The sequence below is a fragment of the Nyctereutes procyonoides genome, unplaced genomic scaffold (genome assembly GCF_905146905.1).
Source record: "Nyctereutes procyonoides isolate TBG_1078 unplaced genomic scaffold, NYPRO_anot_genome, whole genome shotgun sequence".
NCBI lineage: Eukaryota > Metazoa > Chordata > Mammalia > Carnivora > Canidae > Nyctereutes > Nyctereutes procyonoides.
The window spans coordinates 5,565,682-5,590,278 of record NW_026575122.1 but is presented as its reverse complement, the minus strand read 5'-3'; the positions used below and the strand labels follow the sequence as shown (position 1 = coordinate 5,590,278).

At 34.2% G+C, this 24,597-nt stretch overlaps 1 protein-coding gene across 3 annotated transcripts in view; it reads right to left on the bottom strand.

Moving 5' to 3' along the window:
• Window positions 1–21,831, bottom strand: part of FSTL5 (follistatin like 5) — a 635,479-nt gene extending 613,648 nt beyond the window's left edge. For all 3 annotated transcript variants that reach the window (XM_055336519.1, XM_055336520.1, XM_055336521.1), the window contains exon 1: window positions 21,706–21,831. In XM_055336519.1, the coding sequence (XP_055192494.1) occupies window positions 21,706–21,831 (126 nt within the window). The remainder of the gene's footprint in view (window positions 1–21,705) is intronic.
• Window positions 21,832–24,597: the final 2,766 nt, after the last annotated feature.

The following is a 24,597-nucleotide window of genomic DNA, read 5'->3' as shown; positions in this document are numbered from 1 at the left end:
TTGCTGTGTTTTGCCTTCATTAGAGAGAATAAAATCTTCAAAAAATATTCATAAAAAGTAAAAGCCCAGGAATAATATTAAAGGGATTATAAAAACGAAATATTTCTATTTCAGTCAAGTTCAAACTTCATGGTCTAAATGAATTCCTTTCTTTCCATTCCCTCCTCTCCAAAAACAAAACAAAGCAAAATACAGATATATCAAATCACTGAAAGAAAAGCTTAAATTTAGTTTCAAACAATTTTTTTAAAAACAATTATTGAATGACACTTTGGACATCTAGAAGCAGAGACTCTATAGAAAGCAGAATGGGTTAAGTAAAAGTCACCATATACTAATTTTTAAATGTTCCCTTTATTTCCCCTTCTCGCAAGGAGATATAGAGTAGATACTCATTTCACATATGTATGTGTCATGAACACATTTTATACCATCATTACGGAATGCTGAATTACATAGGCTGATTCTAGAACAACTCAGTGCCTTGCATATACTTGAATAATTTTTCACATTTTCAATATCAACAACTGAATCAACATTTTCTAAACTGTAGTAATTGCCTTAGACAGGTATATGCAAAATGATAACAGATTTGAGAATAAAATGAATCAAAATAGAAAAAAATGTATGAAACAGGATTTTTGACCTTTAACCAAAATAAAGGTTTAACTGGTTTACCTCTCAACATACAGAGTCTGCCAAATTCACAATATAATAGGCGGACTTCACAACATGGTAGGAAAAACACCTTCCCCTTAAACAAATAAAAACCAAAGAAATACAAAAACACGAAATCAGATATTTGATTGTAGATTCTAGAGTACCTAATGTGGATGGTCTTTTGTAAGATGGGTAAGAAAGGAAAAGAAACAACGAATTCATTATTAATGTACTGATGTCATATCCAGAAAGAAGTTTGAATTTAGTGGGAGGAAGATCACACCTAGACACTGAGTTTTATTCCAGGCACCACATTTTGCAGAAAAAGGATGAAATGAACCCTGGTCAGCAGAGTAAAGAACACAGAGAAACTTGAAGCCAAATTCATATGAAAAATGGTAATAGAATGAGAGATTTTTAGCTTGAGGAATAGAGCATTTCAGGGGATATGACAGCCATGTTCGAATATTTCAAGGGCTTCTCTGTGGAGAAGACATTACTTTATGAAAAATCTGCCGAGCTAAATTAGCACCAGTAATTGAAAGCTACAACGAGATAGAGTTTAGTTCAAAATAGCAGATTTTCAAAGTTGCAATGAGGAGTTTTACCCACTTAAGGTGGTTGCAAGTTACTCAATGTAACCGTAGAAGCAGAATGACTATTTATCAGGCATATTTGAGAGTATTCAACCTAGAAGAGGATAATCCTCTGGTGAACTGGATGGCTTTTAACGTACCCAAAAGACATAACATAATGTAAATCAACTATCTTACGTTAAGAGAAGGAATAATTATGAATAAAATTCTTAAATACTTATTATTAGAAATTGTCATTTATTATGTTGGGGAAAGGGAATTACCTTGTTATGTTAAAATCCTCATGTGAAGAAAATGCAACGTTTTGACTAATGCTTTTCCCTTTAGGCAATAGTTTTCAAATTTTACCATGAGTCAGAATTACCAGGAAGGCTGACTTAGCAGATCTGGGTGGAATCTGAGAATTCACATTTCTAACAAGTTCCCAAAGGATATCACTTGGGTTGATTCTGAGACCATACTTTCTGAACTTTCTTAAGGAAGTGGCTTTGTAATACCACTGCCAACTTTCAGGCAGGTTAAGCCCCTATCTACACAAGCCCAGTTTGATTTCAGATGACTGTGCAGGATGGCCTTTCCTAAGTATGATGAACTGAAGCATGATAAAAGTTAGCTTCTTTAACAAAATTGTTACCTTAAAAACTAGAAAAATATTTTTAACCTTTAAGGTATATAAAATCACTCACTTTATGTTGTTATTTCTTAAATCCTGCCCATTGGCTCCATCTCAATCCTATAATAAAATTCAGAAGTTTTACTACTGCTTATATAGTGTCCTCCATCACCTCTCTGCTCCTCACCTCTTTAAACTGAGTCATTGGGACGCCTGGGTGGCTCGGTGGTTGAGCATCAGCCTTTGGCTAAGGGGTGTAATCTCAGTATCCCGGGATTGAGTCCCGAATCAGGCTCTCTGCATGGAGCCTCCTTCTCCCTCTGCCTGTGTCTCTGCCTCTCTCTCTCTCTGTATCTCTCACGAATAAATAAATAAGATCTTTTAAAAAATAAAAATAAACTGAGTCCTTTCCCTATGTCAAGTATTTTAATTCTTGAAAACACCGAACCCATTCTCAGGGTTTCTTAATAAATGTATCTTTCCTCCTGCTTAGAATTCTTTTATCCCTTCTTATTACCAAGTAACACCAACATTTTTTTTTTCTTTCAAATTTGAGCTAAGTTGTTTCTTCACTAATACCACCCCTCAAAACCAGGTTGAATGACCATCCTATGCACTTCCACTGCGTCCTGAGGTTACCTCAAGATTTTTGTTTGATACATTATCTCCTTGAAAGTGTAAGTACTATACGCCCTTCAAATCTCTGCACTAATACATCCTTACATTAGAGTTTATTAATATTGGAAGGTTTTAAATATCTAAGCCTTAGATAGGTATATGTTTCATAATCTTCAACTGCCATCAGTTATGGCTTAAATCAAATATAGTTTCCTAATTACAAACAGAAGCAACCTATCCTTAACAAAGGGCTTAGCTCCTTCGGGGATTCCTTTCACCATAAGTTGCCATTAAAAGTCTCTAAGCACTTTCCCCCCAGCCAACCTTGCAATTAAATGGATGTTAATTAAAGGGATGATCCAAACATTCCCTCTGGAAGTTCTGTTCTTCTACATTGTTTGGGGCTCATTCTCCAGGCCTTGTCTGTGGCTTGACAGATTATAGATTTGATTTTCCTCCGCTAGTATTATAGACATATTAGAGTCAACTTTCCATTTCATCCATCACATATTAACATTCTATCTGTTTAATGTTGTTGCATTATTACTTTCTTTGGCCCTCCAACAACTGCAGTAGTAAGAATATTCACAAGCAGTACAAAATTTTCACCAAAGTGGGTTTCCTTTTATATAAAAGCATTTTTCTTTAGTGGTTATATTTAAATTATGCATACACATATTCACAAATAATGTAAACATATGCATATTATAGCATATATGCATACACCATGTGAACATAGTATGTATATTTTTTTAATTTAGAAATTTGTACTATACAATTCTATATCCTCTCTCCATATGGTCTTTTCTTCCCATATATTGTTATTGTATAAGAATTCTATATTCTTTCTCCATATATTATTATGACATATATCTTATATACCTCATATAATCTATATTTTAAATGATATATAATAATATATGGGGAGAGAATATAAAATCTTATAATACAGAGTTTTCAGTATTTCTAAATTAAATTTAATTAATTTAATTAATTTAATTAATTAAAGAATTAAAAATACTTAATATTACTTTTTAAATACAAATTAATATTCTTATGGCTTTTTGACATTCAACACTTTGATACAGAATTCTAGCCATTAGCACAGTGGCTGTCTACCGACTGCACTTTAGAGCCATCCAGAAAACTTTATAAACTTCCATGTCTGGGACATAATCCCAGAAGTGCTGATTTAATTTCTGAAGGGAATGGATCAGACATCTGCATATTTATATGCTCCTAGGTAATTCTAATACGCAGTCAAGATTGATAACCACTGCTTTAGAGGCCCTTAGAATCAGTCTATACCTATAATTGCTTTCTTGAAATCTTAGATTGTTAAAAAAAAATCAAATTTGACAGAAATACACAATCTACTTCTACAGGTTTGTGTAATGTTTCATCCTAAGGATACTAGATACAAGTTTTTTGTTACAGGTCAGTAGAATATGTTATCATTTTAAACTGGTAACAGGTAAAATTCACAACAGATGATCATTTTGTTGCCAGAATTTCATTTCACATGGCTTACACTCCTGATACCAGCAAGAACACAATAATGACACTAATTTTCAGATCACTGCTATGGACGGAATATCTGTGTCTACCTCCAAATTCATATGTTTATGCCTAATCCCCAATTCAATGGTATTTGAAGCTACAGTATATGGGTGGTGATTAGTTCATGAAGATGGAGCCCTCATAAATGGGATTGACTCTCTTACTAGAAGAAATGTGAGAATGTTTGCTTCCTCCATCTCTCTTGGCCACGTGATGATATAGTAAGAAGACTGTTGCCTATAAACCAGTAAGACATTGGACACCAGATCTACTGGCACTTTGATGTTTGACTTTCCACCCTTCAGAATTGTGACAAATAAATGTCACTGAAGCAACTCAGTCTATGTTATTTTCATCGTATCAGCCGGAACTGACCATCATTTTTCTAGATTTTGATAAGTAAAAAAGAAATAAGCAATATTAGCTTCATTTAGAAACTAACCCAGTTCTACCAATTAGCACATAACTCAAAAGATAGCTGAGCCTATGTCTCCCAGTGGTATAGGGGCTTACATGTTATAAGCTTAGGTAATTTCAATAAACTAGGTTCAATAAGTATCTATAATTAATAGCAATAAGATTATGAGAAAATAAGACGTTCAAAAATAAATATCAAGGGGCATTCAAAGCTGAATCAGACTAAAAGTGTAGGTGAGAAACCCCGAATTAATAATACTGGGTATTATAATACAAGGGTACTTTGGTACCCTAGTTACACAAATGTAAACCATCAAACTATGACAGTCCTCTTTTTTCCTGCTTTATATTTGTTGATTTTGTAAAGCTTTACTATTCTTGGATTCTTAGGCTAATTTTCACTTCAAGTAAATTTGGACTGGCCTAAGGACTATGAGGTAACAGGTCAAATGTGTGTTGAGAAACTTCAGACTTCTCATATATAAAGCATTATACTTTGCAGTAGTAAATACTCTTTCAGTGATATCAAGTTTTCTATAATAAAATCCTGTCTTACTAATTACCAGCAAACACTACAAAAAAAAAAAAAAGTTGAAGTCAATCCCAATAGGGATTGAAAAGAGATGGAAACTGCTTGAAGTACCTTTTATTTTAAAGAGTACAAATATAAAATGCCATACCTAAAAGATTATGTTATATTAAATATATATTAGGAACTTTGATGTTTATATTATGTACAAAAGCTGTAAGAAGCTTAAATTGACAATCACTAAGTTTCTTCATGTATCAAAAAGGGGAAATAACTTTAAGAAAAATTTAAACGTATATGATTTGTTTATAATTAGGGTAAATTTGCAATGAAAAAATGACTCTTTTCTCTGAGTCAGACATTGCATACTAACTCACATCGTATTAAACTTTCAAAAATGGAGTTAATAAGAAATTTTGGAGTTCAATTTCAGTATTTTTTTCTTGAAAGCTGAATATTCAGTCACTTAATCATCCTGTAATTGTTTTGCTCAATCATTAGTCAGCAGCAACAATAATATAACATCTGCTCACATCTCATTTTTTCCATCTAGGTAGACAAAAGAAAGATCTAGAATTAAAATAATTACTAAGTCATTCTGAAATACTTTACAAAACAAATATGTTGGCACAAACATTTGGAAAACTCTTTGGCATTATCTATTAAAGCAAAATATATGCCAACCTCATGATCTTACAATTACACTTCAAGAGGAATAACTGCATATGTCCAACAAAAGGCTTATGTAAGAATGTCATAATAGTCTCAAACTAGGGCAACTCAAATATCCATCAATAATAGAACACACAACAAATTGTGAATTTTGTGCAACAGGACACTATAGAGTAACTAACAACAATGCAGTTATCAACATAGATAAACATCACATAGTGTTTAGCAAAAGAAACAATGAGCCATACATGAAAGAATATCTGTAGCAGGATCTCATTTTTTATGTGAAGTTCAAAAGCAAAACTAATTTATGGCAAAAGGTCTGGAATAGTGGTTACCTTCAGGAGATGACAAAAGGAACCTTCTGGATTGCAGGATATATTTTGTATCATAATTGCAGTGGTGGCACTGCAAATGTGAACACATGTAAAAATGTATTTAAATGTACAGTGACAGGACACCCGGGTGTGGCTCAGTGGTTGAGTGTCTGCCTTCGGCTCAGGGAGTGATCCCAGGGTTCTGGGATCGAGTCCTGCATTGGACTCCCTGCAGGAGCCTGCTTCTCTCTCTGCCTATGTCTCTGCCTCTCTCTCTCTCTGTGTCTCTCATGAATGAATAAATAAAATATTAAAATAAATAAATAAATGCACAGTGATGATCTATGTACTTCACTGTACCTGTTACCTCAATTAAACTAGTAAATATTAGTGTATTTCAATATTTTTATTTAATACAGTCTAATTACTAATAGCAAGATTTTAAAGAACTGTGATTAACACATAGCATGTGATTTAAAGCAAACAAAAACTAACTTGAAAAGATATGTGCATCATAATTCTTAAACCATAACATCAACATTCCCTTTCTAGAGAAATTTAAATATAATATAAAATATAAATATAAAATAGAGACTGATAAAAAAGAGCAAAAATATTTTTTTACAGATTTTTATTTATTTATTTATTTATTTATTCAAGAGAGACCAGAGAGAGAGAGGCAGAGACATAGGCAGACGGAGCAGCAGAATCCATGCAGGAAGCCCGATGTGGGACTCGATCCTGGGACTCCAGGATCACACACTGAGCCAAAGGCAGATGCCCAACCACTGAGCCACCCAGACATCCCAAGCAAAAATAAATTATACTACTTTATTGTTATAACTATAAAATGAGAGTAAGTCAGATCTTGAATATTGTTAGTTTCAAGAGAAGCTGAAGTTGGCTGCTATGTAGAGCAGCAATTAAGTCTAAAGCCACTGGAGCACAGTTCCCCAAATTGTGTTTCCTAGAATACCAGGAGGTGTTCAAAATTTTCCATAGTCCATTTAGTTGGGAAATTCTAGGTTAAGCAAAGTTTAGAATACTTCTCAGACTTTAATATGCTCTTGTGCATTGTGGATTTCCACAGAAGCATACTATGCAGTTTTCTCCAAATGACTTGGTCATTAGAATCCATTTTCAGCAGAACATTTCACAGAAATAATGTTCTCAGGGGCAATGAATACAGACTTCTGGGAGGTGAATAAGGGACTTTATTATATCAATCAAAAGTAAAAATCGTAGGATCTTAAGGAACAGTTTTCTCAAAAGAGGAACACTAGACACAACAACAGGGTTTGAACTATAGCACAAAACCAATTCTATTTATGTTTTAATGATGCTGTTTTGTATTATAATGATGGGCTTAAGCAATGGCTGAGATTTCAAAGGGAGAACTAAAAGGTAATGGGGTTTTGTTGTTGTTTGTTTTCTTTTGTTTTGTTTGATAATGCATGGTTACTTGGCATATCAAGCTTTGAAGAGAAAAGAGCTGGGCATCCCTGGTGGCTCAGTGGTTTGGCGCAAGGGTGTGATCCTGGAGTCCCCGGATCCAGTCCCGCATCGGGCTTCCTGCATGGAGCCTGCTTCTCCCCCTGCCTGTGTCTCTGCCTCTCTGTGTGTGTCTCTCGTGAATAAATAAATAAAATCTTTAAAAAAAAAGAAAGGAGGTGAAGATCTAGTACAATTGGTAAAAATATGCATGTCCTGTATATATTTGTATATATAATACATATAGGTACTGCATGTGCATAATTATGATGATAGTGTTTAAAACAAATACATCAAAAAAGATGTCCCTAATAGGTGGTGTCCCTACCTACTCTTTGTTAAGAGATGAATGCTATTTCCAAAGCTATCACTACTTGACTTTAGCAATTTGGGAACAAAACAATTAAACCCTAAATTTTTCATTAGTCAAATGAAGATATCAGATGTGTAGACAAACAAGATACATTTCAACTTTCAGTTTCATGATGCCTTTGTAATGGTTGTACAAATAAATGTAAATATGTTTTTCAAAAGATTTAATTTTCTTTCCTGAAGAAAACTATTTTAAAAGCTGTCTTCAATTTTTTAAAAAAATATATTTGGTTTTTGGGGCACTTGGATGGTATATTGGTTAACAGTCCAACTCTTGATTTCAGTTCAGGTCATGATCTCAGGGTCAGGAGATTGAGCTCTGCCTAAGGCTCTTTGTCTCTCTTTCAGGGCACCTGGGTAGCTCAGTTGGTTAAATGTCTGCTCAGGTCACGATCTTAGGGTTCTGGTGGAACACAGTGTCAGGATCCCAAAGTGGGAGTCTGCTTCTTCCTCCCCATCTGCCCCTCCCCCCTGCTCATGCTCTTTCTGGCTCTTGTGCTCTCTCTCATGTAAATAAATAAAATCTTTAAAAAAAAAAAAAAGATTCCCTCTCTCCCTGTCTCCCACTTACGTTCTCTCTCTAAAAGTAATTAATTAACTAAAACATATTTGGTTTTAGCTTATCTTCATCCTTTGGGGATAAATTTGAGTTTTGGGGGGCACCCGGGATGCTCAGTCAGTTAAGCACCTGACTCTTGATTTTGGCTCAGATCATGATCTCAGGGTCATGGGATTGAGCCCTGCATCAGGCTCTGTGCTCAGTAGAGAGTCTGCTTGATATTCTCTCTCCCTCCCCCTACTCCTCCTCCCTGCTCACTCTCTCTCCCTCTCAAATAAATAAATCTTTAAAAAAAATTTGAGTTCTAGTACTGGCTAAACCACTTGAAACTGTAATTCACAAAACCACTAGGTAATTAAGATGATCCATTTCAATATTTAATTTTTATTATGTAACAAGCATATTTTATCCAAATAAAACTTTTTATGACTCAAAATAGATAAAAATAAATGAGAAATGTCCTAGGCAAGAGAGAGTAAAATAAGGAGGGTTTTCTGCTCAACCTTCTGCTTGCCTTCCATTTTCATGTATTATTTCTTGGTCACATTCATGTAAACATAAGCTAAATGTAAAATGGAATGGAAACTAGTAATCTCTTACAGTCACTCATAGAGTCTACAAACTCTTTCTCTTAGTATCTCTAATACCTGATTAAGACATGTTCTCCATTCAAAGGAAAGAAATGGTTCTGTGGACAAGTAATGTCTTAATTTTTTCCATATAATATTGCTTAAACATAAATAAGCTTAATAAGTTGAAAAATTCAGAAAACAAAAAGAAATAAAAGCCATCCAAATCGGCAAGGAAGTCAAACTATCGGCAGATGACATGATGCTCAATGTAGAAAACCCAAAAGATTCCACCAAAAAACTGCTAGGGGTGATAAATAAAGTTGCAGGATACAAAATCAACATACAGAAATCTATTGAATTTCTCTACACCAATAATGAAGCAGCAGAAAGAGAAATTGAGGAATAGACCACATTTATAATTGCACCCAAAACAGTAAGATTCCTAGGGATAAACCTAACCAAAGATGTTAAAGATCTCTACTATGAAAACTATCAAACACTGATGAAAGAGATTGAAGAGGACACAAAGAAATCGAAATATAGTCCATGCTCATGGACTGGAAGAATAAATATTGTTAAAATGTCTATACAACTGAAAGCAATCTATACATTTAATGCAGTCCCTATCAAAATACCAACAGCATTTTAACAGAGCTAGAACAAGCAATCCTCAAATTTGTTTGGAACCACAAAGACAATGAATAGCCAAGGCAAACTTGAAAAAGAAAAACAAAACTGGAGGCATCATAATTCCAGATTCCAAGTTATGTTACAAAGCTGTAGTAATCAAATAGTATGGTACTGGAACAAAAACAGGCCTACAGATCAATGGAACAGAATAGAAAACCCAGAAATGAAACTACAATTATATGGTCCCTTAATCTTTGACAAAGCAGGAAAGAACACCCAATGAGAAAAAGACAATCTCTTCAACAAATAGTTCTGGGAATACTGGACAGCAACATGCAAATGAATGAAGCTGGAGCACTTTCTTACACCATATACAAATATAAATTCACAATGGATAAAAGACCTCCATGTGATACCTGAAGCCATAAAAATCCTAGAGGAGAACACAGGCAGTAACCTCTTTCACATTGGTCGTAGCCTACGTACACACACACACACACACACACACACACACACACACAGCGGAATATTACTCACCGAGAAATAAAAGAATGAAATCTTGCCATTTGCAAAGATGCAGATGGATCTAGACAGTATTATGCTAAGCAAAGTAGGTCAGTCATAGAAAGACAAATACCATATGATTTCATTTATATGAAGAATTTAAGAAACAAAACAAATGAACACAGGGGAGGGAAAGAGAGGAAAACCAAGAAACAGACTTAATTTTAGAGAATAAACTGAGGGTTGCAGGATGGGAGGTTTGCAGGAAAGATGGGTTAAATAGGTGATGGGGATTAAGGAGGGTACAAGGTGTTATATAGAATTGTTGACTCACTATATTGTACACCTAAAACTAACATTACACTGTATGTTAACTAACTGGAATTTAAATAAATAAAAACTTTAAAAAATTAGAATTATAAAATTTACTCATATGTATTTCTCAAATATCTATAAATCCAAAATAAACTTTAAGAATGAATACAAAAATAAAAAAAGTCAACATTATTCAACTGATGAAACAGAATTGATACAATTAGAGATATATTACTGAAGTTATATTAACACTTGCTACATACCTATAGAACTGACAGGAATGTAGAACCCAGTAGGATTAAATATCTTTTACTTTCTTATTCTTCAAAGATGAAATAGCACATCATTTTTAAGACTTGTTAAAACTCTAATATAACATGATAAGACAAGAGACATTTTCTCATTATAATAGTTATATGTCCTTTTATTCTTTCTTTTCCTAAGTGGAGTTTTAATTCCTTCCTGTAAATGTTATTTCTGCCATTTCTGGTTTGTATATTGTTAATCTCACAGAAGTGAGTCATAAAGGAATATACTAGGGAAATAGTATTCTAGATTTTAACTTGACTGTGACTGATTAACTTAAGTGGCTCATAAACCAACTGCAATAGATGAATTCCTAATCTGTTAACAATGAAATATGAGTGAAATAAATGTGATACTTTAAATTATATATACTATTATATATTAATATATAATTATATATATAATCCTAAATACACATATATAAATATACATAGATATAAAGATCTATCAATATATATCTTCAGATGCATTGTAATAAAATATGGCATTATTTTAGCCAAATCTAATTTGTGTTAAGGGTTATAGCTTTTGATTATTATTTGTTTACAAACATTTATAACTCTGTCCAAAGATAGACTCCTTTTATTGTCTTCACATTGTTTTCTATTAAATCACACTAAAGACTCTAACAGTAGCTATATGTAGTTTAAAATTTTACAGTGATATAAGTAGTATTTCCATAAAATAATTACATATTTTATAAAGAACTGAGGAAATATAAAGGACTTCAATGACTGAACCAAAAAAAGAAAAAGATAAACAATATTACTAAATAGGCAAAAATTTTTGGACACTTCATAAAACAAAATTTATGAAAAATCAGTATACAAATGAAAAAATTGTCAATGTCACTACCTGTCATCAAAAATATTCATATTAAAATTATAATAAATACCACTCTTCAGAATGGCTAAAATTAAAAACAAAGAACAGGAAAAGTTGCCATAGATGTAAAGTAGCTGGATATTTTATACATTTCTGTTGAGAATGTAAAATTGTACATCTTTTTTACAAGTGCTGGTGGTTTCTTAAGATTTATTTATTTGAGAGAGAGAGAGAGAACGTGAGGGGGTAGGGTAGAGGGAGAGAGAGAATCCTCAAGCCGACACCCTGCTGAGCCTGGAGCCCAACGCAGGCCAATTGCTGAGATCATGACCTGAACCAAAATCAAGAGCCAGACTGACTGAGTCACCCAGACACCCCATGGTGGTTTCTTTTTGAAGGAAAAATTCCTAATCCACTGCTAATAACTATTAACTATTAACCCAAAGAAAATGAAAATACACAACCAAAAAGACTTGTACAAGAATGTTCATTGACACTTTATTCATAACAGTTCCAATCACATTTATGTTCACAGGAATATATACTATGGTCCCATTCACATGAAATTTTAGAACAGGTAAAACTATACTATGGTGAATAATATCAGAATATTAGTGGCCTCAGAGTGAATGAAGATGTCAGAGATTGCCAGGGAAGACATATGAGGGAACTTTCAGGGGGCTGATGCCTTTCAGTATTTTGATACAATTGTATTTTGATGTTTATTGTAGAAGTGTAAACTTCCATAAAAATTCAAAAAGTAAAGATAAAAGGTTGGGCCTTTCCATTGAGCATAAATGGTATCTCAAAAGAAAAAAAAGCTCTAAATATTTAACCCTAATTAATGATGTGTACCAAAGTATTTAAGAAAATCTTAAAGTCTATAATATAATTTGAAATGAATAAAAAATAAGATAGATTAATAAATGAAAAGACAGGTGATACACACAAATAAACATATATGAGAAGCAAGCATAATAAAATATTTATCTAGGTCTTGGTTACATGGGTATTCACTGTAAAGTTCAAATTTTCTGTATACTTAAAATTTCATTCCAAAATTTAGGAAAAACCAAATATAAGGGATACATAATTCCTTTCAAAAATTTCCTAAACCCTTACACAATGAAATGTTTATATTACTTCAAATAATATACTTTCAAGCTTTACATTGTTGTATTTAATTATTTGTTTTAGTATTGTCAGAACACTTGCTTTTGTGTGTGTTTTTTATAAAAAAGTATAAACCTAATGGACAAAATATCTTGCAGAATGTTGATAGTGCAGGAGGGGGGTGTACAGACATGGGCATTCTGAACTCTTGGCTCAATTTGGGTGGTAACGTACCACTGCTCTAAAAGGAGCGGTGAGCATAGTGTGACGTACGGAGCTGTGGCATCACTATTCTGTATGCCTGAAACTCACATAACGTTGTGAGTCAACCACACTCAGATACAAAAACAAATAAAAAAGGAATTATTTTGGAAAAATAAATAAAAAAGACAAAGCCTATTTTAAAAATTGAGAAAGAGCAAAAGAGGTCCCTACCTCAGGAGAAAACAAAACCACATTGCCAGCATTTCTTAGAGCATATGTAAGCAAACTTCTGACAGAATGTTTGAAGTAGACCTTTTTTTGTTCGTTATTTCTACCAGTTGTTAGTATAATGATTGGCAGCCCCATCTCTGAATGGGCTGTTTGTTTAACCCACACAACTGATAAATTCTCGGTCGCTTTCAGACAGCTTGGTGACTAGTTCAACATCTCAACTGAGCCTGTTTTTCCTAGTGCCTCGACCAGCAAATATGCATAGTCACTCCCATTTATTTCCCTGAAACCAATGTCTATGAAGCAAACTGGCTGTCCCTGTAGGCTGGTCCCCTTGCTGTATATTAAAGTCTTTTCCTGTATTTTCAATCAATTCATTTGAGATGTTTACTTCAATAATCACAGGCAAACCAATACGTGTATCTAAGAACTTAATTTGAATCATTTTGCTCAGTATCTTGTGTGCAGCAGCTACTTAATACATACTTGTTGAAATAATGAGTGAATGCATGTTTTTGTTGATTAAAACCTGGACTTGAAGAAACAGGTTAATTTAAGGGAGCAATGTGCTAAAGGAAAACAAAACCGTCCTAGAAGATGGGAAATCTAGATTCTTTCTTTAAAAAAAAAATTCTATTTATTTATTCATGAGAGATGGAGAGAGAGAGTCAGAGACACAGGCAGAGGGAGAAGCAGGCTCCTTACAGGGAGACTGATGTGGGATTCGATCCCAGGACCCTGGGATATGACCTGAGTCAAAGGCAGACGCTCAATCACTGAGGTACCCAGGTGCCCCGGAAATCCAGATTCTAATCTTAGTTGAGCAACACCCATCTGTATGATCTTCAACAAAGAATTTTGCCTCCCAGGCCCCCGGCTTTCCTATCTGTAAGAGTGTGTTTTTTATAAATATATATATATATATATGTATGTATATATATATATATATATATATATATATATAATGAATTGAATATTTTCTACTGTCTAATGGCTCTAAAACCCTAACTCTCAGCTCATATACAGGAACTGATGCCCCAAATAAGCAATGAGTAACATTAGTTAAAACCAATACCACACTTTTCAGTTGTGGTTTATATACCATAGGGTGTTTATCTTTTAAACATGCTGAATGCCAAGCTCATAAATCAGGATCTTTCATTTATAGTAGAGAGCTTTGCTAATTGAATTCACAATAGAATTTTAATAATGAAAGATGTACAAAATAATGTATAATTAATTTACACATTGAAGTACTGAATGAAGATGCTAGCTTGCAATATATTAATATTAATGATTAGATAAATATATTTTTACTTCATTCACCTGTTAACTTACAACCCTTTTTCCTACATCTACAGTTTAGTATACCCCCATTGAACCCCTTTAAAAACAACATACCTATATTTTGTTTTTTGAATAGGAGGTAGCCTAATGTGCTTAATTAGCAGATAATGAGGGTATATTAATAGTTTGCTTTCCTAGCAAACTAATACGATGTAGCTGACATCCTCTCCACAGAAACGGTAACAAAAGACAACTAGATCGAAAAATTTAAAGATAAGAAGGCTTTGGAAGTCAATCGAAAGAAAATAAACAGTAATGACAAACTTCTTTCAGAGCACATAGGTCCTGATATTCTGATGTTTCTTGATCAGTAGATGGATCAATGTTCAGAAAAACAGGAGTAAAGCCATTTTTTGACTATCAGGATATTTTTTAAATTATGGTGTTGGGGGGCAGCCCGGGTGGCTCAGCAGTTTAGCTAGCACCACATTCGGTCCAGGGCCTGATCCTGGAGACCGGGGATCAAGACCCATTTCGAGCTCCCTGCATGGAGCCTGCTTCTCCCTCTGCCTGTGTCTCTGCCTCTCTCTCTCTCTCTATGTATCTCTCATGAATAAATAAATAAAATCCTAAAAAAAAATTATGGTGTTGGATAAAAGGAAGCATTGTAATTCAAGTCACTTGAAAATCCATACCAGGGTGATAGAAAGCATGATATGTGCCCAAAGCTGATACATAAGGAGAGTTTTCTGAAATCTTGACAAGCTTGACTTTAATGTACTATATAAATTTGACTTTATTTATGTACTTTATTTTACTTTGTGAATAGATGTAAATAGAATACTAAAACATCACATTTTTTAACATTTCAAAACTTTAAATCTTCAATGGAAAGTAGCTGTATTTGTTCAAGTTATAGCTACTTTTAAGGATTTACAAAAAAATTTTAACGTAGAGTCAGAGAAGTGTAAGGGAGGATCCTTTTTGCACACATTCCTATACAACTATAACAGTACTGCTTCGAGAATTCATTCTTGAAAGGATCAAATGACAATTTTCTGTAGCAGGTCCACATCTTGAGAATTTTAGAAGGTGGATACATTCCTTTGTTGTTTTATTTTTGCTAAGCAAAAGGATTCAGCCCTCTGCATGCCAATTTTCCCCCAGTTTCTCAAATATACTCTGGTTTGAAAGAACAAACATGCAAGCAACAAAGCCAGAGCTGAGTGAAATATTTCTTTCCCCTTAAAGTTCAAGAAAGGACAAAGTTAATCAGGTAAAAGGTAGGATGAAGCCATAACCGTGTACTTGGTGCACACAGCATTAATTTTGGTTTTAGATAGATACACTTGATGGTAACTCTAACCTCCTGTTAAAGATGGTCCTCTCCATGTGCATCGGGAGACAATCCCCACGGTGCCTCATGTTTCTCAGGCCTCCTGAACAGAGACACTGACTGCCATTTGCTCTGGACTAGCTGTTCAAGGATATTTGGATAAAAAACTGCCTTGAAACTTAGAGATAATGTCTCTCTTGAGAGCAAAGAGCAAGTGTGTTAACAGCCTTAGAGGAGAGAGATTGTATCTCCAGTCACAGCAAAGGGCAGGAATACTTACTGTCCCATATAATAAAAATAATGTGTGCTTCTGGTGCAAAGAACAGGCAGGCTTACAGCCCATACTATAGAACTGGTGTCCTTCAACTCACAGATCTTCCCATGTAACAGTCCCTGTGGTATGTGCTGGTTTAACCTGGTCCTATTTATAGTGCCCTGTGGAAATCAGGCTCTGGGAACTAGCTCAGTTAACACTGGAATTTTAGCTCAGTTAACACTGGAATTTCATTTCTGAGAAATAAAATTTCAAAATGTTCTTATTTTTCAAACATAATTTCCTTGATTAGAAAAAAATCTTAGATTTATTAATAATATTCAGCCATGATGATGACTATGGAATAAATATATCAATATATTAGTTAGCATAGCATTTATTTATTTTAAAGATTTTATTTATTTATTCATGAGAGACACAAGAGAGAGGGGCAGAGACATAAGCAGGGCAAGAAGCAGGTGCCCCATGGGGAGCCTGATGTGGGACTTGATCCAGGACCCAGGATCATGACCCAAGCCAAAGGCAGATGCTCAAACACTGAGCCACCCAGGAATCCCAATTAGTATGATCTTTAATATTTAATGAATTATTTGACCAGTTCTCCACTCCGTTCATCACCACCATTTTTGCTCTTAAATACTGTGCTAAATTGCTTCCTGACCTCCACAAAATATATTAACATTTTAAGGGCGTTCCCTTGAACATGCTGCAAGCAGTCAGATATTTCAGATGGAATGACAAAATTTTTCCTCAATCAGGAAATAATGCTCCTGGGTTTGCCTGAAGGTTTCCAGCCTCTTAGCAGTCATGGTTTTGATGTGTTGTTTGACATTTGTCTCCTTCCCTAGAGTTCTCTTTGCTACTCTTCACCAATCCACAGCTATCATTTTTTTTAATACCAAAAGTCAGAAATTGTCTCCCACAAATGATGTTTTTGAATTATATTGCACTACGGTGCATAGCAACACTCTCTGGACTTACTAAATTATGCCAACTCTTTGTCTATTTGCACAGTAACTACTCTCATAGACAAACATTTTGATTTAGGAGGTAAGGGAGTCATAAGCCACTTTGGGTTTGCAGGGGTAGCTTTGTACCATAAAGCTGGACATGGCACTCTCTGGTCACATAAAGATGTAAGAATTTTAAGATCTCTGAGTGGTCCCATTAGCTATCCTCAAAGAACATTCCTATTGTCCTCCTAAGATGTTCCTTCAAGCCTGACTTTGATTTCGAGTAGCAGCAAACAATGCAACGATGTGATCAGAGCTGTAGGCAAGAAAAGGCACGTAAGATATGGTACTGTTCCTAACAGGATTTAGAGCCTACCAATTAGAGCCTACAGCAATATGTTAGAATATCATTAGGACATGCATATGACAGGGGCATAAATACAATAGGAAGTTACAGTGTGATGGGAAATTATGAGCCAGCAAGAAGTAGAGACAAGGAAGAAACAGAGAAAATAGTGTAAGAAAAATCCAAAGAGTGGAAATGAAACAAGAAGCCAAAATGGAACAGAAAAAGCAACCCAGGATTTCCGACTCGGTGATAGGAGTAGTTCTGTTCTAGTTCTGTCTTTATTGGTGAGGATCGGCTATGGTCATGGGGAGGCAATAAACAACTCCCAAGTCTCAGTGGTTTAAAACAAAAGTGTTTTGTTTTTTTTCTCTTTTCATTTCTCATTTCAAGACAAACACTAATTGCCTGGTTGTTTTACTCATCCTGGTTATCTAGAAACTTGGGGTGATTAAGCAACCACTACCTTGATGCTGTTTGTAAATGCTAGAGGAAAAAGAGAGTTCGGGAACACTTTAAAACTGGAATCACATGGTTCAGCCCAGATGCATTCCATAGCACTTAACTCATTGGCCAGAACTAGACACACAGTCCCATCTAACCACAGAAGGACGTGAAATCCAACCTTCCTGCCATGTGATCGGAATGTGGGGAGAATAGGAAATACGTGGTAACCAGGTCAAATTACTACAACAAAGTTTTCATTATGTACTCTGCATCAAGCTATTTAGTCTGTGTATTAAATCCCAAATCCTTTCTCCTAACGTTCTAGGTATGTGGCATTAAAAATTACTATACATTTGTGAACTCCAGTTTCCTCAACTATGGAATAACAATAAACCACTTATTACATAGGAATATACAACAATTAAATGACCTAATGTATAGAATAGAACTACTAAACCCCCACATTTGATGTGTTCCATAAATTCCTGTTGGATAAACACACAGTTGAAATACATGATCAGCTCCTTCAGACATACTGTGACTATAATTACAATTTCTATAAATGGCATGAAGAATTTATACGGTTCTCATATTTATCTTGAGACTCAGACAAATATGTTTTCAATGTTATGCATACATATATTTGTTAATGATATAAATATGTACACATATTTATATTTAAATCTGTAATATTTCTATGTAATCTGACAAATAAATGACATTTCACTTTTTGTTCCCCAGAGAGGATTCTTTATACAGTGGCATGCAAACATTTGAGAAACATGAGTTCTAAACAAGTATTTGTTCATACTCAAAGTACTGACACCTCTCTGGTGGAAAATATCTAATATATCTCAAAATTTATCACACATATTATTTTATTGTTTCTAGTCAGTAAATATATTGAACACAGTGAGGCCTAACCCAAAAAATGAAAATGTTATCCATCCCTAAGCCTTACAGAAATACAGGCATTTATATTCTTTGCAGTTTAAATAAAATGGAAGGTTAATAAATAACAAATAATAGGAAATTAATGTATGTAATGCTATTAAAATAGTTTTTAAAACATTTTATTAAGTATTCTCTGTTGATTTTGCTCTCATAAGCAGAAAAATATCTAATTAATTTATTAATTATAATTAACTATATAATTATGTATCACATATATATGATATATGCATATCATATATATATGATTTTAGCCTTATTCTAGTCAGCAGATGGAATCATTCATTCAATATATATTTATTAAGTGTTGACTATGTGCCTAACACAATTCTAGGTGCTATAGTATAGCATGATGAATAGTAGTTCACATCATAATGGAAGGAAATATCTAAATTATATATATCTATACATAAAATCATATATATATATACACACATATATATATTACATCACAAATGGTGAAAATATATTTTAAAACGGGAGGTAAGAAACACCTGTGACTTCCATTTTTAATTATGGTTTGGGAAAGCCTTACCAATAGATGCAACTAGAATGGGAATCAGTGGAAAAAAGGATGACAGGTCATTTCTGGGATCCAAATTATGATTGATTCAAATAGAAATAAAGGCTATAATGGTATTAATTATCAAGATCTTGGGGAAATAAAGGCGCTTCCCTGTGGTTGGGTGGGGATGTTGCTAGTGAGCACAAATTACTCGGTAAGGTTTTGACAGGGACTTGTATAACTCTCTTTCTCCTGTCAAGTACACGCTTTCACAAATACACACACATACACACTCACAAATAACTTTTATAGTTTAATTTTACCTCAGTCCTAAGTCATTTGAAAATTAGCTATTACTAACATTCTGCATCTCTGCTTTTAAATATCAGTAATCATATATTAGCTGTAACTATTTAGGTGTGAGACTCAGAGAAATGGAAAAGATTGGAAGGTAACTTTGACTATTTTTGGTGATTATTAGTGTTTCTAAAATAGGCTTAACTCATTGTGTTGTTTCTTTTATTTAAAGGTTTACTAAATCTCACAGCAAAGCATGATAAATAATTTATCTTCAACATCCAAACTTAATTCAAAATGGTTTGTTTATAAATGTGCACTGACATATAAAAACCTGTCGTATTATATTTAGCAGAAGAACCATAAAAACAGCATAGCCATGCATTCTACTGGCCATTTTTCTGCCATGGAGTCAATTAAATAGTATCTATTATGTTCACGGCTCCAGGAATGAAAGGATTAGAAAGGCATAGTTTCTGACCTCAAGACATATAACTTGGGGTAGATAAACAGCACAGAATAAATATTCACTGGTATTAACAAAATGAGCTAATACATTGTATTAATAATATGTTTTGAGAGTATTCACAAAGGAGTTATTATCTCTATGCTTTAGACTAGGATAAAACCGAGTTTTTGTGACGTACGGGACACAAATGATAATTGAAAGATAGTGGAACAAGATCAATTATCAACAATGATTTTTAACACTGAAGTACATTTCCACTTTTTACTTATTTTATTGTTTCTGGCTATCAAACCTATATTGAATGTTACCCTAGTCAATTAATATATTTAACAACTGTATGCATTCATAAAATCCCTTAACAACTCTAGAAATTTTGATTTTTCATATTGAAAATGAAAAGATACATCTTTAGAAGATTGTTTTGGAGATTAAATAAAAGACTACATTTAAGAGTTTACCGTAGAGTCTGGCACATAAAAATCCCAGTCAACATTAGTGGCTTTATCAAAATCTTATAATATTATGAAAGAATTTCAGCAAGACTATATGCAACGTATACAGATGCAGTGTAAATATGTGTGTGTTTCTACAAGTATACAACCCAGGTCTGAACAGGGCAGGTCTACTTACACACAATTTAAAAATTAATATAGTACTATACTATAAAAGTATTTTTTCTTCCTTTAAATTTTAATAACATTTTAATGTAATTATATAAATAATTCTCACATTACTTTATCATGAGAATATAGTATATAACACATGTACAAAATACATGTTCTTTGATGGTTTATATTATCAATAAGGCTTCAGTCAACAGTAGGTTATTAATATTTAAGACTTTAGGGAGCCAAAAGCTATGCATGGATTTTTGACTCTACAAAGGTCAGCACCCCTAACACATATGCTATTCAGGGGTAAACTGATTCATATTTATTTCAAGGTTTGTTTATTTTTGAGACAACATAAGAAAATCTTAAATCTATATTTTTTACCATAATTAGCATGTTAGTTTTTGTCTTGTTTTCTACTTTCTATGAAAATCAAAATATATTATAAACTTTTAATTTGATTGAATAAAAACTTACTTTAGCATTAAAGTTGCTCTAGTATTAAAATAAAAGCACTAGCTTAATTAGTGTAACTACATAATCTATATGATTAAAGTAAGCCTAAATGTCAATTTATTTTATACTTGAAATGATTTAACATAGGGAAGTGAAGTATTTCCCCAATATTAAAGAACTTAAAGTTATGATTTGTATGAAATTAAAATGTCTAATTAGATTTCTATAGATACTAATTCTTTGCCAACCTATACATCTCCAGCTGGTATAAACAGCCTTTTTTGTTTACTTTTATTGCAAGTTAAAAAAACATAACACTTACGCTTTAATTTTAAAAGTTTTAAACTTAATGTGGGAATAACAGAAACTAGTTGATTAAGTCTTAACATATTTACTTATTTTTATAAGTCTATTACTATGACAATGTAAGCTTTAATGATTTTTTTCAATGAGCCCTCTCTGTACTTTGTCAAGAAATATTTAATTTCAAAAATTATAAATTTTCAAATTACTACCATTCCATGTTTTAAAATGTGCACTTTTATATGGAAATTATATTCTGAAGGCATTACTGAACTAAGTGCTCCTAGGTGTATAATAAAGCAGACACCTAGTAGTTTAGTTCGTAACTGCTAGGCACTGTGAGCAAATTCAGAAGGGTGACTGTACCTTGTGTCGCAATCTTATTAGAGGTTGGTAGGATTTAAGGCCATATCCTGCTTCTTTGGTTGGCCTTCCTTCTGACTCCAGAAAAATTAATCCAAGAACCAAGACAGCTGACCAGCACTTAAACATTCTTATTGCTTTTCACCTGTGAAAATCAGCATTGCAAGTAATCAGAAAATGCATTATATATTGGGGAAAAATGCATCAGGAAATATTCAACAGTGCATAGAAATCTCCACATATCTAATCAAAATGAGTGGGTAATTGCCAAGTGAATCCATAATAGGTTAGCATCTCCAAATAAAGATTATGATCCCCTTGATCATAACAAATACTGTTTTTTTTTCACTCATCTAGCCTTACACAGCATTAGAAACGTAGATATACACGCCAATCAAAATGTATTGAGGAGAATTAATTAAAACCAAGTTGAAAGAAAATAAAAAACAAAAACAAAAAACAACTGAACTTTAAACCATGGCTAATTTTCTAAGCATTCATATTAAGTACGATTATCAACATGCTTATAAATTTTGAACTCCTCTTTAAGTACATTTGATGAATAACACTTAATAAAACTATAGTTATTATAATTCACTAGTAAAGACTGCGGAGAGTTTGATAAGGTCATCTTCTCTGGGAGGCACTTAATGAGCTGAGGTACAACAATTATGCAGACAGTTATACTGAGTTATGAATGCATTTTTCGAATACTATCTAAAAGAATATTTTCTAGAAAACTTCTTAGTAAGTGCCTTAAATTTAAGCAACATGAGTCTATCCACTGCTCTATGTCTTTGAATACAGCAGAGAAATATAAAATGCCATAAATTTATCATCATATAAATTCTAACCCCTCTTCCAAACAAACAAATCTATGCTTAAAATATATATACATATATTTTTTGTAATTTATTCGAGATACACAGAGAGAGGGAGGCAGAGACATAGGCAAAGGGAGAAGCAGGCTCCCTGTGGGGAGGCCAATGTGGGACTCAATCCTGGGACCCCAGGATCACACCCCGAGCCAAAGGCAGATGCTCAACCGCTGAGCCATCCAGGTGTCCCACAAATCTATGCTTTGAATTAAACTATAACTCACCTTATAATTTTAACCAGCGCATCTTTGCTCCTCTTGTGACAATAGAGGAGCTCTTTCTCCTCTTCTCTACTCTATTCTGTACATCTGACTTCTTGAGAAACTTAACCAATGAATAAACCCTGCTAGTTACTGTCTAAACTTCCCCACTTAGTTATTAACTTCCCTCTTTAAAGATACTCAAATCACCCAGGTTTTAAGATAATTTCTCTCCTCTACTTTCTGAATTTTCTGAAAGAGTTGTGTATCTCTCAATTTTTGAACTTAGTTCACTCGAGCATGCTTCTACCCCTATTGCTCTATCAAAGTAACATTTCTTTTTTTTTTTTTTCCAAGAACTGGTCACTTGGGGTTTAAGACACCCCTCTCTTCAGTTTTTGTAGAATTTATGAAAATTTCTCATCCCTTTTGCAGGTTCATCTCACTCCTTTGCTTCACCATTAAAAATCATAGTTTATCCAATCTCATTCTTAGCCACATACCTGTTCTATTTATCCAGTCCAGACATTCCACATCATCTATGGTTTTAATTACAGTTAATTCCTGCTTTTCAACAGTTCACTTTGCTTTCATGGAACACCTGCATTAGTACCTGTTTTCACTAAGAGAAATATGAAAAGGATTTTGCTTTCACAAAAAGAGGTGAAAAGAGGAAACAGTGTTCTGCATTTGTTTTGCATTAGCCCTTAAGGAAGCAGCCCGCCTGGGGGCATGGAGTAGTGAGTGGTCCCGCCAAGCCCCTTCCCTGGGAACTACATCCAGCATTTCAGCACCAAGCCTCCAGGGCTTTTGAAGTGTCCCTGTGAGCATCTGTGCTTTGTCTTGATTTATTTGTGCAGCCACTAGCTTTTCTGTCCTAAGGTAACAGAAAAGCCTGAGAGGGCTTATTTTTGGGGTCATGAGAACACTTAAGAAATTTTCCACGTAAATTAATGGTAACTGCTTCTTTGTTTTATGCTGTTTGGGGCTTATGGAAGATATCATAGGAATGTTGTACTTTCTGATAGTGGCAGCGGCGGGGGGGGGGGGGGGGGCGCTTTATATCGTTGCTTCTCATCCAGTCCCCAGATTAAGACAGCCTATGCGGCGCCTGGGTGGCTCAGTGATTGAGCATCTGCCTTTGCCTTAGGTTGTGATTCCGGGCTCCTGGGATCCAGTCCTGCATCTGGCTCCCCACAAGAAGCCTGCTTCTCCCTCTGCCTATGTCTCTGCCTTTCTCTCTGTGGGCCTCTCACAAATAAATAAAAATAAAATCTTAACAAAACAAACAAACAAAAAAAGCCTACTTAACAGCTCCACGTGTATATTCCAAAAGCAGCTCATGGTATACAAACCCCACATAATGTAATGCTTTCCCAGATTTTCTTTCATCCATTTAGTCAAGCCAGAAACAAAGGAGACAACTTTGTGTCCCACACCTTTCACATTAATTATTTTTTAAAGATTTTATTTATTTATGAGAGACAGAGAGAGAGAGAGAGAGAGAGAGAGGCAGGGACACAGGCAGAGGGAAAGGCAGGCTCCATACAGGGAGCCCCTGAGCCAAAGGTAGATGCTCAACCACTGAGCCACCCAGGCGTCCCTCATCCCTTTCATATTAAACCCATCCCTAAGTTCTGTTAGTTCTGCCTTCAAAATATATTTCCCAAACAACAGTTTCTTTCCCGTCTACTGTCACAACTCTAGTTCAGCTCTCAGCACCACACTCCCCTACACTTCCCCGAACACAACCTTACTGGCCACCCACGTTCATGCATATGTGTACCTTGAATCATTCCCTATGCAATAGCCTACGT